At 32.9% G+C, this 17,478-nt stretch overlaps 1 protein-coding gene across 1 annotated transcript in view; it reads left to right on the top strand.

Annotated features, from left to right (window-relative positions):
- The window catches only part of LOC105618435 (RNA binding protein fox-1 homolog 2), a 102,450-nt gene extending 85,361 nt beyond the window's left edge, over positions 1–17,089 (top strand). The window contains exons 8-12 of the mRNA XM_012199975.1: positions 3,107–3,170; positions 4,261–4,287; positions 13,693–13,859; positions 16,273–16,336; positions 17,045–17,089. Coding sequence (XP_012055365.1) covers positions 3,107–3,170; positions 4,261–4,287; positions 13,693–13,859; positions 16,273–16,336; positions 17,045–17,089 — 367 coding nt within the window. The remainder of the gene's footprint in view (positions 1–3,106; positions 3,171–4,260; positions 4,288–13,692; positions 13,860–16,272; positions 16,337–17,044) is intronic.
- Positions 17,090–17,478: the final 389 nt, after the last annotated feature.

The raw sequence follows: 17,478 nt of genomic DNA on the forward strand, positions 1-17,478 counted from the left end.
TAACTACTAACTAATAATAATAACTAATAATATATATATATATATATATATATATATATATATATACAGGAACACTATATGACCTTGTACCAATCATACTTAAAAAATATTTATATTCTGCAGCTTGTTTGATATCTTTTTATATATATATATATATATATATATCTTTTTCTTTTTGATGAATTTTCTTGCAGCGAGTAATCAAGAGCGTACCTCGAAAATACTTTCCTGTTACGAAACTTACTGCGAAGGTTCATTAAACGATAAAAACAGACGTATGGTATAATGACGATAATTAATTTACGTAGTCAGGGCGTGGAAGAGGTGCGTGCGTCGTTAAAGTTTCGAAGGACTTTTTCGCAATAGCCTTTTTCTTCTTAACGATCGGTACTTACGTAGTTAGCGTGATTTATATGCCACTAGTTCTTCCATGCAATAAAGTTTAACTCGCGAATTCAAACGTTAAATCGCATTTTCCAACTAATTATGTTATTTATCTTTAATAGTATTTACGATAAATAAACTTTTTATTTAGATCTAATTTGATTGAAGGGTTCTTCTTTTCATTTTTTCTTAAGTACAAATTACATTTTCGATAATCAATAATCACATTCTCTTTTTAATTTTTTTCCAAATTTTAGCCACGTATTGAAAATTTAATTTTCCGCAAATATCAATGATTGTTGGTGTAAACAACTTTAACTCGTAGCTCGATGACGATCATTTAACTATATTGCCATTGAATGTGGGAGTATCGTTGAGCATATACACTCCATCACTTCATCATGCGTCGAAGATCGAATAATATCGAAAATAATTGAGGAGAATTACTCGCTGCAATGAGTTTGCACGCGCCGCTCGTTAAGGCTTTGTCTGTCAATCTCACATGCGTTTGCACACTGCATGTTCACCTTCCCAAACCTATTTCCTACAAACGCCCCCTTCGTGCACAATGCGGATTATAATTTGCGAAAGAGCGTCCGCGGTTCGCTCGTTTTTTGCTAAATGGAGACTTTAAACGAGTGGAAAAATGGAGGACGCTCAATTGCTTCTCTGTCGAGGATAATCAAAGAGGTGACACCTAAAAAAAAAAAATTTCATTTCCAACTGCTCTTTGACTGATTAGAAGATTAAAACGCGACTGTTGGATCAACGCGGTTTGTCGGTCATGTCGCGGTGATCGCGCGCATTTTTTGTTGAAGATTAAAAATCGTTGTAGAATGTAGACACTTTATCTTTTTTTTTTTTATCATTCCGAATTTTTAGGAGCAAGCATTCGCGTCGAACGTCAATCGTTCGTTCATTTTAACGTTATGAAATTGGACATGGCGTTGGCAGGAATGAAAAATTTGAATACGGACGAAAATCAATCTTCGAAGCCTGTTACATCGATGCACACCTCGGCCGCGAAATCGGATTTGTCAAGTCCAATATCTATCTATATCTGTATATACATACACGCGCGCGCGTGTGTGTGTGTGTGTGTGTATTCGTTATGAATTTTAATGTAAAGACCGTGTTTAATTTATAACTTGAAGCAGATTATAGAAAAGGAAATGACTTATATTTTATCTCGAATTCGTGCAACGTCACATGTAAACAAATTTTTTTTTTCAAAATCAATATAAAGTTATACTTCGTAAAATGTTCGTATAATTTCAGGAATGAATTTTTATTTACAGAGAAATAACGAAAACGATTGATAAAAATAGCTCAAACACAAGTATATCCAAAACACAAATATATTTATCCTATCTGTTTTTGTTTTTGAGTTACGATAGTTTCTTTGAGCTTCAGTAATTTTTGGCATATACTGGATGGAACAACTTCATTGTTTATCGTATTTTTTATTCTGACCTCAAATATCTTTATTGTCTATTTGTAAATACTTTCATGACGTTTTGGGAAATTTGTTCTTTTATAAAAGCAATCGATAATTTCCGACACACACAATTTGATGATAATTTATTTGCAATGATAACATATAAGGATGCAAAATGTTGTCGATAAATGATTACACTTAACGAAAATTTATGATATAGAAATGTATATGTATTTTTACTTCAGTTTTAAATTCAATATTGACAAGGCAAGAAATATGTAACGCACAGTTTTATTCCGATAAATATTTGCTATCAGATATACAGATATTTCAAATAATAATTTTTTTATTACTTATTCTTTCATGAATCTGAAAATAATATTAAAGAATCTTAAACACAGTTAAACAGGACGAATGTTTGTGCGCATTTTTATCATTACCAGTATGTTAAATTTATTCCTGAAATTACGCTCGCATTTTACGAAATGCATATGTGTTGTAAGTGCTTTCGTAATTTTCTTCATTCCTGACAGAGTATAGTTAAAACGAACCGCGAATTCGCATTCCATAAAGTCGACAAATTTTTTTTCTCTGTGCCTTTTAAAACAAAGTTATTACTTACTCAAGTTAAATAGACTTTTAACAACGATCTTCCCCAACAAAGATAATAGAAGTGAGCTACTTGTAAAACTAATTCCATTGCGAATGCTACTGTGCGGATGCAATATAAAGCAATCAACCTTTTCCTCGGCATAATTTATGATCTTCGCGCATAAAACAAACTTCGTTCGCGTAGTCCAGGGGAGGACAAAGTTTATCGCCTCTGTCATCCTCCATTATCCTACAAAGTGAGGATTATCGTATCCCAGAAATAAATTTTCAATTTTATTCTCGAACGGAACGCAATGTTTAATATGTGACGTCTATTAAACGAGCGTTGTACATTATTGAATCGGAAGATTAAAGGTTTTTTTTGAAGTGACAGCTTTTAACTGAATGTCCCTATTGTATTCAATATTAAAGTCATTTATAAATATTTTGCGTAAAAAATATGGGCAAATATCGAATTTGCAAAATATGTTTTTTTTTTTAAAGGAGATATTTGTATACAAACGAAAGATTTAATTTTCTTAAATAAAAAAATAATTGATTGGTGCGAATTGCGTTAATTACACTTTACAGAGAAAGTCGTAAAATTAGAAATTCAGTAATCTCCCCACGGGCGTAGTGGCGGACAAGCGGATAAAGCGTTCATTACTCATTGGTGGTTTTTATTTTTTGCAGCGTTTACTACGACCCTTTCCTCGCGGCTCACGCAGCGACGCAGGATCCCAACTACAGGTTGCAGGTGAGACATTTCTCGATTTCTACTAATTCCCGCGAACAATTATTTCTCGCTTCCGGTGCACGCGACCGCAGAGAGAGCTGCGGCTACCGAGACACGAAGTACTCGAACGAGTTTTTAATTAAATCGAAGAACGCGCGTGGTTAAATAGAAACGGCGCGATAATCAATCATGTCGCGATCGCCGTCTGATAATCGGCTATTAATCCGGAAAACAAACTCTCACGAGCGTTGACACGTTTTCATTATGTTGCGCTACGGATAAGACATAGAACGGACATAATTAAACGGGCGATTGGAAGATTATCACCGATGGAATCGGTAATACAAACAAAGCGATTGGATGCAAGCTTGTAATGGTATATCAACTGCATGATTTGATAAAAGTTTGATAGATTTCTTTCATGAATTTCTTTCTACAGATAATTATTTAGAATAAAAGCTTTGTCAGCGAATTCTAAATATCTAAATAATTAAACGTAAATATATTATTGAAATAAAATTACACGCGTAATTCATTAAAAAATATCAGGTTTATTACTATTAAATCTGTAATATCAACTTAATTTAATTAATTGCCACTGCTCTTATTTAATATATCATTATTTTTTATTAAAACAATAAATGCGACAATATATAGTGCCAAATTTACCTATTGTTTGAACAGTGGCGACTTAAATAAAATTTAATACTGTACATTTAACAGCGATTATTTCTTTCCTGAAATTTTCAAAAATTAATTTTTCATTACATATTAAAATTATATCTCTATTTTCTGAAAATAAATTGAAATAATTATCATCACAAGCAAAATTAAACTCGATAATAAAATAAAAATTTTTCATAATCGTATCAATAATCATGTAATGTATTCATAAGAAGAACTGTAAGAAGCTCGTAATATCACAATCGTTGCGATGTTAACCGCTTTGTGCAAGCCCGAAATATTCTCGACGATAAGCGTGAAAGCGCAAACGGAAAACGCTTATTCGCACGTGCACCGGAAGCGAAATGCGGTGCAGTATCTATAAGACGAGACAAATGAGCGCAGAGATTTTGACTAAAGTCCGTAATCTCTTGGTGGACCCGTTTAGCTGGAATGGCCTCAAGCAACAGCTGACGTTAGTTGACACACATTTTGCCAGGCTTGCACACACGAGAGAACGCCAAAAGAGAGAAACCGATAACAATTACACCATCCCTATCTCGCGTTCTACATTGTCCCGACCATTCGCCATTCTCATTGTATCTCATTTTTCGCCTATTTGTTTCGTTCTCTTTTCCTCTTTCTCTCTCTTTTGTTTCATTCACGTAAAAATCCCGATGCATCCGACGGCACAATTGATCGAAAACAGCGAGCACTGTTAACTATCGAGATGATTATTTTTGCTCCGATGATGCCGTCTCTCTGACACCATTCCCGCGTGAATGGATTTCATATTCGATGTGTTGACTTTCCCTTTGAAAATTAACTTTTTGTCGAAAAACAATGTCGAATAATATTTACAACTATAACAAACGATTGTGATCGACGGCGAACACTTCAATTCTTTTGACCCGAATCGCATTACTAAGAAATCGTTTTTTATAAGAAATTTAGTTTAGTGAAAAATACATCGAAAATTAAAGAAATGAATTAATAAAATCAAAATATTTCAATAAAGTCAAATTTAAAATTTATTCAGCAAAAACGCAATATAAAAAATATAATTTCTGCTACATATTTTTAATAATGCAATTATTTTTTTAACGTGTATTAATAAAAACATCTTTCCAGATGAAACCTTTAACAGGAAAGAAAAAGAAGATAATCGATTTTAAAAAAGCTATACTTTTTAATATTAAACGTTTCGAACATTGCATTATGTATTTACTATCGGATTATTTGTGATTTTTTTAGGACAATCTCAAAATAAAATTCACTTCATGCGAGTTTATACGAGAGTCCTCTCTGCTATCTTTCGATTGCGCGGCATCTTGTTGCATCTTGTTGCCTAAATACTTCTTCATACACTATTTTTTTCCACCTTTGCATCATCTTTGTTCCCTTTCTCCTTCTTTATATTAATTTTTCTCCTGTCATCTTTTATAGTTGTTTAAAGGGATGATTATTAATCGACATATAATCACGGGGACCAATGAAAGAAAAAGTGGATGGTAGATCACACTACGTCGATTGTACAGACTTTTGCGTTTGCATCGGGAAAGGGGGGAATTAACTTGCTTAAAACGAGGACTTAATTCCTTTGTGTAAAAACTCGAGCTCGAGTTTCCGCCTTCCGGAATTTCTTTTCAGGTTTGCCGTTTGTGTTTCAGGCTAAAGCGCCCGCCCTGGAGGTAGGAATTAAGGGTCCTGTTCTTCTCTCGTCTTCTCCGTCTGTTTTATCTATACACATCCCTCTTTTTCTTCTTCTGTTTTATTCAGTCTGTTCTCTCTTTGTTCTTTTCACGTTTTCGTTTGTTCGCAAGATTGAAGTGCTCACCAATTGTCGACGACTACTTAGTTAAACGTGTTTCCCAATCCACTTTTTGCTTAAAAAAAAAATCCTCCCTTCCATAAAAAATCTTGTTGTAACTTTTCCTGCGACGGAAGGTCGTTTAGGGGAGCTGTAGAAGAGTATTCAGCTGACGAGGTTTTTTTTCCTCCGACCATGTTGCGTTTCTTCTCTTCTTTTTTTTTTCTTTTTTGTGATCCTCGATTGATATTAGCGTGAAGACAGCATGTAATGTCGCCTTTTACAGTCAGTAGAGCATGCGTCGCACAGACCTAGAAATACGTCGTAGGAGGCCTATACAAGTGGAGCAAACATTTTGTGATAAATGCACGCAATTAAGTGTGTCGTTTGAAGTTTCCTCCTCAAATTTGAGGGAGCTTTGTATTATTATGCGGGCCAGTAGACAAGTGGCATAGGCAGGTTTCGTGTGATTAGAAAGCTACGCTAAGGTAGATGATAGTCGTACCAAATTCGTACTAATGGTGTTGTAGTTAAGTTAAGCATACCACGTGAAATATTTCTTGACAATTAATTGTAAAAAAAAATAGGAATTTTTATTATCTAAAGTAAAGTAAAAATCCAAGACTTTTAAATAACGATCGGAAATTCGTATTTTTAACAAAATATTTCTTCATGGGAGAAGATATTCTCAAATATGACTCATATTATTTTTTACATTGCTGTATCATACATCGATATATACATTCAAGCAAGTTCTATCCGGAAAAACAATGAAGTATCTAAGAGTTAGATCTGAAAATAATTTTGTTGAATCATCAAAACAGATATGTTTTACCAGAAATACCAAGTATGATGAACAATGTTACAAAAAGTCTTTTTAGTAACCAATTTAAAGGTCTTACATAATTATTTTAATTCACAAATTATTAGATTATCAGATTAGGTTTAGAATGAATCAATAAATGTATAATACCTATTAGAGTTAACACAATTTGTTAAGACACTGTAATAAATAAATTTTCACACATTTTAACAACTTGTGTTGGCATTTACTCTGATAGGCATTTACATTTATTTATTTTAATCCCACAAAATTATTTTCAAATCTATGTCTAGATATAGATATTTCGGCAAAACTGTCATTTCCATAATAAAAATTTATTGGAAATCAACGATTTTGTTTAAATAACGTGCCGTTCTAAAAGAAACTTACACCGAAAATATCTATAAAACCTGAACACATGATACAGTCGTAAACGCCGATAAATATCAAAGCAAAGACCATTTTGCGGTTCTGAATCATTGAGCAATGATTGTTGGATGCATTATACGCACGAGCAACTACTTTACGAGATCATCGCTGGCAGACACTTTAAAAGTGACTTCCGATATTACGACATTATTGCGCAAATGCTTTGTTATGAATGTTGTAGAGTCAAAGTATATTGCTTCAGGAATTTTCATGTCCCTTGTAAAGAAATTTATTATGAATATATATCAAGAGATCGAAGCGTACATCGCGCCAGGAATTCTCGCTCAAATTCTGTAAGAGAAAATTCAGCCTTAGGGGATGACGACGTTAAAATAACAGAAAACTATTATTCGCTATTTCTAGAGAAATAACTAAATCTTTAATCTTTGTTTATGAACATTAAAATTCAAGAATATGTCAAACTGCGCATAAAAATTGCAATATTCCTTTCTCGTCGTTATCGATATAAATTGTAATTGCTTATCGAATGGAAACGAATATTAAATAAATTGTTACTTTATCGATAATATATGAGTGTAAAAACGAGGTTAGTAAAACAAACGCACTTAAATAATAACTAAAAGCGATTAATGAAACGTTAAATGGCACTAACGGAAAAAGCAGGATTCTCGCGTTCGATGAAAATTCGAAAGCAATCGGAAGAATGATCGGAAAATTCGTGAGCGTGAAGGGTGTCTTCAAACGAGCTGAATTATAAATTGTTCAGGCGTGTGCTGAGAATTTTTTTTGCGATTAATTTGGACGGGCTCAATGTGCAAATTTGACAGCTAACATCCCGGTCAGATGCGTGCTTTTTTCGTTGCTACCCGTTTTCATTGGTAAAGAAACCTCGTTCGTACGGAGAATTTACGAGCCGTCTACATAACAGAGTCGGCCCAATTGCCTCTTCTTCGACTTTGTTGAGAGACCGCCGTAAATCAACGTCATCGAGGAACACATGTCATATTACGACTGACGGGCTCATTCTAGCCAGATCCGCGAGGATATTCGCGTGTTAAATGTCAACGGCATACAGCGCGAAATGGACCCATATATTCTAGCTATTTATACGAATTTTCTGTATTTCTTCTTCTTTTGAGACGTTAATCGTAAAATTTAAATTTGAAAAATATCAGAAAAAAATATACAGATAATTGATAGAAAACGGGATATAAAAATAAAAAACAAATTGCGCGTAATTATTTTAAATGTAATAAAAAATATAATAATCTTTATAGAATTATAGATACATACAGAAAAAATGATTTTGCTGAAGCATCTAAATTTAGATAGATCTGAAAATAATTTATTGGACTGTCAAAATAATTATGTAAAAAACTTAAACATGATGAGTGATGTTATAGAAAGTTTTCCATTCTAAGAGTGCAATTCGAACGTCCTATACAATCATTTCGGTAAATCAATAAAATTATTTTCAGATCTGTATCTACCTGAATTTTTAAATATTTTAGCAAAACCATTTCCATATTTAGTCACCATCTTTCCATATTTAATCTGTTAAATCTGTAACTAGATTATAAAATGTCAAATCTAATTTTAAAAAAGAAAAATCTTGCAATAATAATCGTATTTTATAAATATTCCATAGAAATTTAATCTTATGATCTTCAATGATAATTTTACTTCATTTTATTTTACAAGCTAGATTGTTCTATTATTGTCTGTATCTGTAAAAATACGAATAAATACTAATAAATACTTTTTAGTACAGTAAATGTGTCCAGCAACTGAGCAATAATTCAGTTTTGAAAATTGCCGAAAAGCGAAAAGTTCCCGATAAGATTAAAATGTTTATTTAACTTTGATTCGCTAATTAGTTTAGCCGCATTGATTTAATTTGCGTGTCTTTGCCGAGGAGATCGAAATGCAACGTATCAAACTATTTTGTATTTTGAAAGTCTTTTCGTTAGCTTAATTGAGGACTCGTCGGATTTACAGCAAGCTTTCCAACAGCGAATAATATAAGTCATATAGTTTGTATGCTATAATTGGCAAAAGATGTTCTTGCCTCCTTGTTATCTATCAGATGTTTTTACAGTCGCAAATAAAAATTAAGGCTTTCATCTTTAGCTTGTTAGTATATACCTCAACATTAATAAAAGGTACATAAAGAAAGAAGAAACGAAAAGATAGAAAGTCGAAGTAATTCAAAGAAAAGCAGACCAGTCTTTCTACAATTTTCTGCTCTATTCAATTATTAAAATCAATTAAACATGTAGAAATGTAATTTTTATTATTACAACGTGAAATGTTTACTAATACACGCGAAAAAGTAAAAATGTTAAGATCAGTTTAATAAAAATTTTATTCATAGCAAAAGATATCAAATGTGGTTAAATAACATTTTAATGATAATAATGTTAATAATAATAATTCAAAATAATAGATAGAATATTTGTTGTTCTCTCTTCTGTTCTAAAATTTTAAAGTTAATTAAAACAATTACATGATTATATCCTTTTTTGTATTAGGAAAGATATTATCTTTCATGCATTTTTCGAAATGCTAAGTAAAACTTACTTTCCACGACTTTTGTTAGAATTTAATTGTTAAGCGTTTCACCTGTATCACAATGTAAACAGAGGTTTCGAGTCTGCGGTTGCGCCGTTTAACAGGCCATTGTCGGACGGAAAATACGAGGCGCGAGAAAGGACGTGAAGCGATGCGAAAAAAACTATTCGCGGAGTCCGACCACAACGAGAGTGCTGAATCGACGTAACTGCGAGATAAAAAGCTATAATCACCAGTTTCGCACGCGACAAGAGAACCATTTCTTGCCATGATCTCGACACTTCGGGTCGGTTGACCCCGGAAATTGAATTCGCGAGAAATTATTATCTCCTTGTTTCCGACGATATTTCGAAATCGAATCATTGTGGTCACACATGCTGAAGGGATTACGTAATTCTCAGCGCGGTAAGATTGAATCATTGTGAGAAACACGACGCGACTCTTTGATGGAATCTTCGCGTATTTTGAACAGTTTGAGAACGAAATTTTATTCGAGAAAATTTGTGGAGCAACTTGGCGCCTCTCACTCCATTTTCAATACGTCCTGTTTTCTTCCTGGTAGCAAAACAGTTCGTTCGCCGTTTCGCTTCCACCTCCCTCCCCTTCCCCCCTCCCCTCACTGTCTTTTTTCGTGACAAAACATCGAATAACAACCCGTTCCTGACCGCTGAAAGTTTCTGGCGCCGACTAAATTGTGTTTTCGTCGCGATACGTGAGCTGGTCAGCCAATTCACACTGCAAGTCGCTATTTACAGGCTGTTATTCTTCCACGATGTCAAAAATTATTGAACGCTCAATAACGCTGTCATTCTGGCAGAATTACGAACAACTTCTGTTCAAAAATTGTATTTTCTGTATGCATTATTAAAACCTGAAGTCTAAAACATAATTGAAAAGCACAGAAAATAGGAATAGGGAATAATAGATTTCAACCCAAAATACACAGCTTCTGATAGATTAAAATCTGTTCCTATGTACAATTGTCTTAAATTTTCGTTTATGCAAATAATTTTATTCTTTCCATGTAAATTTATTTGAACGATTCAACAATAATATATAATATTTAATAATAATATTTAATAATATTTAATAATATATTTATATATATAATATTTAATAATAAAGTTAGAATTTTTACGTTTAAAATTTAAGTTCGAAAAAAATACATCGTCGCTTTTTGTATCAATATTGAAATAACGAAATGATAATTCATCTATTTAATATTTAACTGAAGCTTTGTCGAATAGCTAATACTAAATTATACATAAAAGTCACATCACTTTTCGAACTTTTAAATTTTCAAATACCTAAATGTTATCAAACTCTGAATTGATATTTTAAAATTATTTGAAAGCTTTTAATTTGATTACTTATAGCTTTTTGATATTTTTACTCAAAAATTGATTTCAAATTTTGCAACAATTTGTAGGTTAACATGTTTTAAAATTGTTGGATTTTTTTCATCGGTTTGTTTATTAAGCTTGCAATAATTTATTGATTTGCGCGAGCAATGGACAATGGACAACTCGGATTGTGACATTCTTTTACAAGTCTGTGCGAACAATTTCCTAGATTTAATATTTACAAATTTGGAATATGTATTCGCGTCTTTTTCTTTTATTAATAACGAAATAACGGATTTTACTTATTAGTACGGACAGTATAATAATGCTTACTTATTAATACAGAGAGTATAATAATGCTCGACGTTTCGAAATTATGACTGGAAGTGCTGTAATTCCTTTTGCATCGTTCTTTGTGTTAATATTGTAATAATAAAATGATAATTCATCTATTTAATATTTAACTGAAGTTTCGTCGAATAGATCAAAATTAAATTATACATAATATATTAGCAATTACATGGAATAATTTACATAGAATACAAATTTATTAGTAAATATGTCTACACACCCGATGATTTTTTTTATTAATTACTCTTTAATCTTATTTTTTATTGTAAAATATTTAGTCACATATAAATTTAATTAAAATCTATGAAAAAAACAAATTTTATTCATGTAGTATAATATAGATGTGACTTTTTGTTATTATGTATATAATTATTCTGCTCATTATTATATATATATATATATATATATATATATATATATAATAATTCGGCTATAATTACTGTATAAATATTATTTATATAAGAATACATCCAACGTGTGTTCTGTAATATTGCACAAGATTATATATAATAATATATTACAATAAATTAATGATCCGACAATTGAGTTTAAAACGGGATTTAATCTTCCCAAACTTTTAGGGAGTACTCATGACAAGATAGTGTTCGAGCAAACTGCATTCGGGTTTAGGTCAAACGCGCGAATGGTAATGTCATGGAAATCGCGAGCATCTGAGTGCGCTAGTGTTACGTTATCACGTAATGGGATATATATACGTTGGTGTATCGAATTGCACATCCTAGATGCATGCACGTAGGTCTTCCCGCCATCATCCTGGCGCCAATGAGTGCGCTCTCAACAGCCCTATCTTCATCGGGCATAAATTCTCTGCATCGAGCGAGATTTTGATGCTGCGTGCAAATATTTGTGAGGTTCACCGTTTAAACATCGTAGGTATTTCCAAATATTATAGACGATCCTTTTGACGTGAGACTCACTCGAGCGAGTTTATTTATTACCTCAGGCACATAGCTAACAACATGGTCGACATAGAGACGAAAGTGATTATTTATTGTTATACTACTACTAGTATCAGGAATTTTCTTAACACTTTTTGCTCGTCTCTACGTTTTATTATTGAAACTTCGTTCCATTCTGAATTACTTAGGTAAAAGTATTTTCGAATATATTACTTTGGAAGACACTTAGAATAGTTTCCTTTCCATCTGTCGAGGTTAGAAAAAAGGAGCTCAATAATTCGTCATCCCTAATTCTTTCCTATTTCATATTATATTTGTAGTTTTCAAATCTTTTAACTTGCACCATGGCTACTTTCATGAATCTTCATGTTGCATGAAATTTTTTTATTATGTCTCTCCATTTATATATTCATTTTTTTTTTATCCAAATTGTTTAATATGGAACATAAAAAATATTTGTGTCGAAAAAATTTAGAATTATAATTTGACATTTCATTCGACATTTCAATGTGTACGAAAAATAGTTTCGACGTTAGTAAACGATGAAAAATTTTTATTTTTAATATGTTTTTGTATTTTAGGATTCATAATTAGAAATGGAATGTTTGCATTATCGCAAAATATTCGATAATATAGCCGCTTGATGTCATAAAGAAATTGAATATCATCAGTTTCGATCAGATCATGTTCCTTGTAAATAAAACATCCCTCTCGAAGCTTGTATAAAATACAACTACGAGTGTCACAGTTAGTTATATGCTCGAAATGTTTGAATATCCATGCACTGACATTTTTAAAACAGCGAGAGAAATGTGATGCAAGGGATTTCGACAATATTTTTTAACTGGTACATATTCAAGCCTGAAAATGTCACTTGGCTGTTGCATCTCGCTGTTCTATTGATGTCGCAACGAACAACGCTGATGCGTTTCACGTAGTAATTGCACATAGAAAACGTTAGCAAACAAAATTAGTACATTTCATTTATTCCGACAGTTTATTACTTTCGAGATTTAAAATGAATATGAAATAAATTTTATTTTATAAAATAAATATGAAATAAATTTTAGAATATTAACTCTTAAAAATATATAACAAGATTTGATAAGACTGCAAAATATATGCGCAGTAATAAAAAATATTTCAGAATTGCAAAGAAATTGATTCTGTTAAAATTATAATTAATATAATCCTAATTATTTAAACATCTTAAAATATTTATTTATTGCATAACAAAATTACACATGCTGATGTAATCATTCATAGTTGTGTTCTGTTGATATATACCTGATATTTAAATTATTTCTAATTAAATACTTCTCTTCCGCATCTAGTAGACATTGATCAATTGAGGATACGATTGGAAAAGAGTGCATTTATTTTAAATTTCTTATTTGTGTTTATTGGATATTGTAGAAGTATTTGCAGTTTTATAGACAATGGCTATAATTGAGTACATTTTCCCACTATTCCTTTTGATGTATGCCTCTTTTCCAGCCGCAATTGACATTTTCCATTTAGAACTACTGATTAGAAAGCTACGTTTTCTGTGTGCAATGACACGAGCCTCTAGGAACGATCGTATTAGTATCGTTTCTCGCTGAGATCATCCTCTCTGTCTGTCTTCGAGCTTGCTTGAGCCTTGCATGGCGGGTCATGGTTGTTGTTTCAGGCCGCGGCAGCGGCAGCCGCAGCCTCACCATTGTTGAAGACACCACTATCAACGGCACAGCAGGCTACGTACGCAGCTGCAGCAACCTACACGGCGGTGGCTGCGCGCGCATACGGCGCAGCTGCAGCTGCGGCACAACCGGTCGCAGGATATGCCGCAGTCGCGGGGTAAGTGCACCACATTTTCACCCGAGAAACCCTCGTGTATGTACTCTCACTCACCACGAATCCTCCAGGATCTCTCTTTCTCTTCCTCGCTCCCTCTTTCTCCTTCCCTCATTCGATATACAGAACGTCCCAGATTTAGCGAGCCAACTTCCGCTTACGGATTATTTAATAAAACTGGAGCCAATTTTTTTTCGAAAGAGCACATGTGTAACTTTTATATTTAATTATATACCTACCACTGATCCTATTTAATTAAATATTCGTTCAAACAGAAGAAGTACGTGCAAAATTCAAGAAATTGAAAAATTCAAGACATTGAAGAATTGCTCTGAATTGATTAAATGTGGCTCGGTAAATTTAAAAATTTCTCATACGATGCCAAAGATCTCTCCAAAAAGAAGAAAACTTTTCGAATGTGTTCCCTTTATTCCTCTTAGAGAAAGGGAGCTTTGCAACTTTTCTTCGCGAACGTGCTTTTTTTTATAAGATTTCAAGATTTTTTTTTTAATGATGCTTCATTTATTTAGTATAAATTATTTATAACTTGTTATTGGACGCTTATTGCTATATTATGTTTGGAGCACTATATAACGTTGTATTATCATATTATAATGTTTCTCTCCTATATGTATTTACAAATTAATTAATATATATTAATATATATTAATATATATTAGTAATTAATATATTACTGCAATAATTATGTAATGTACATTTTGAAAAATATTTATGCAATTAGAAAAATATACGACAACTTAATAAATTAGAATTTATCATTATTAGATGGAATGTTCACATTTTTTGATATAAGCATATCATAAGCTTATTATTCTTTAACAACTCATTTGATTTATTCGAAATTATGACATATTATCTTCATTATTGATATGAAGGACATGATTCTCCCATCATATCATAGTTGTGGTCTGTATGCTGTCTCGTAGTGGCATGCAGATACACATGTATAGATTGAGGGACGCTTTGAAGTCACCGGCTCGACCCCATTACGAGAGTGAGGTCAGAATGCATATCATGTATTGAGCATCGCAATGAATTACCTTCATCTCATCTATCCTTGATGATGTTCATTATCAACATTTTCCTTCATATTTGCCAGCAGCCTCCATGTTTTTTTCATTTCTCTTTCAGCATCACAAAATACAAATTCTCCAATTGGAGAATTATCATTTATTAACAAAATTATAACACGAAGAGTCCGTTCCTTGCAGCAAATCCCGACGTCGCGGACGACCTGTTAGGAGTCGCAGATTTGTTTCCGAAATTCAGACCCGTCCTGATAGTCCCATCGAAAGTCCAAACCATTTCTCGAGAAGCACCACTCCCCAAGAAACCTTAAAGCGCACTTAATGCACTTCGCCTCGATATCTTGCATCCAACACAAGAGGAATATCAAGTACAAATATGAGTATTAGAGTCGATTTCATACCTAATGCGTTCTATACGTACGTAGCTTTCATTTGTCACTCTGAGTGAAATGTTTGGTATGTAAAACCATTTATATATTTTTTTTATATGACTAATAAAAGCTTTCTTATTTCTTTGTTAAAAAATTGTGTTCTAATAAAATTTGATTACTCTAAATTTTAATTAGAATACAATTTTTTAATGAAAAAGTAATAAAAGTTACATATCAACAAAATAAATGATTATACGTTCCAAACATTTTTTTCAATGCAGAGTTTAATTACAAGCAATTTTGTTAAAATCCTATATACAAGAAAGAATTATATATGTACAATCCTACTTTAACTTATACTATCTCACTCTGATTTTAATTAAAGTTACTGACAAGGAAAAAATGATTGTTTTGTTGAAATATTAAAAAATTTAGTTTGATACAGATCTGAAAATTTTTTGTTGGACTGGCAAAATAATTACGTAGGACATTCAAGCATAATGAGCAATGCTGCAAAAAGTTTTGACATTCTAACAAATTTGCGTTCTATATAATTATTTTAATGGTCTAATAAAATTATTGCGAAATTTGTGTATTTACATGAAAGTTTTCATCAAAATAATTCGAATAGTTTTCGAAATTTTTGAAGAAATAAACTTTTTCCTTTAATTTGAATACCTTTGAAATTAAGCTGTTTTGGACATGAATTTTTCGTTTTGATTTGATTTTTTATGAGGAATCATCCCTTAAAATCTTTTAGAGTATTTAATTACCATCTTGTATATTTTTCTTTCTCATATAAGGATTTTGATAAAATCGCTCGTCAGACTCTGTTAGGATCTTTATACGTTTTAATTCCATATTTCCTCTTTCAATCTTCCTCACGGAAAATAATGAGAGAAATCGGAAGAATAAAATGCGCATATGAAATCGTTCGACTTCAGCGAAACGAAAAATCCTATCGATATATTAACAATCACTTTTTTATTCTTCCAGCTACGGGCGTGAATACGCCGATCCCTACCTCGGACATGGCATCGGACCTGTGGCGGGTTACGGGGTAAGAAGGAGCTTCGATTACGAAGTGTACTTTTACGATTTCATTTAACGGTAGTGCCGTTAAATCGCGCACATAGATCTCTCGCGCGCGTATCACCGCTATATGGAAGGAGAATGAAGCACCCCGTTATTACGCCATAAATAACAAGCGTTAGGAAAGACCACCTCGGTCGTAGCGCGTTTCACTCACATATGAATTATTAATGCCAGGAATTTTCAACTTACGGGAACTGTGTCGCGACGAAAGTTAATGGCTTGTGTTCCCATCGCACGCATTCATCCTCAAATGTGATTATTCGGACCTCCATGCCGGTCTCAGTTTGCTCGATGAACGCGAACTGTACGTATTGTGTAAACGACAGGATGGTTCAAACGAAATGGGTGTACGCCGTGCTCGTGAAGGAGTTTAATCATTCCTGACTCAATTTAACGGGGCGAAAATTAAATAAGTTTTTAGCTCGATCTCGTTGATTTTCCGAATAGATGGTTCTGACGTTTCACTGCAATGTTGCACAACCGTAAATTGAAATCTTATATAAAACACCGCTTACTTTATTTGCCGTTTATCTTCGGACGGTGCATTTTTCAGCTCTCGAAATAAGATCTTGAAACAAACGGTTGCATTCAACGCTAAATGCACCACAGTTTATACGTTAGTTTGCGCTGAGTATCATATTAAGATGGTATCTTATAAATTTTATCTTTGCAGGCAACTGTATACAGAGGCGGCTACAATAGGTTCACGCCATACTAAATGGATCATTAATAGAACCCAAGAGCCTTCCAAGTTATACTCAGCAGAACATGACCAGACACGAGTCGACACAATCATCACCGTCATTTTTGTCATCATCGAGATCACCCACGAGACGACGAGCCTGGACCCTCCCACGCATGCTGACTCGCTGGTTTTACCTTCCAACTTTGTGACTCAAGGTCATCGTGAAGATGCGAAATCCTCGACACCGAATCGAAACAGAACTGTTATTAACGTGAAAAGCATCGTGCTTTTCTACGTCAAATCTTTAAATAGTACCTTCGAAAATATATAAGCGATAATTGAAATAGGCGAGAAAAATTTGTCTGTAAAAATGCAACAGCAGCGTCGAGGTCGGCGCATCAAAGTATCGAGTCGTGTTCGGC

This window comes from Atta cephalotes, assembly GCF_000143395.1.
Source record: "Atta cephalotes unplaced genomic scaffold scaffold00016, whole genome shotgun sequence".
Lineage (NCBI taxonomy): Eukaryota > Metazoa > Arthropoda > Insecta > Hymenoptera > Formicidae > Atta > Atta cephalotes.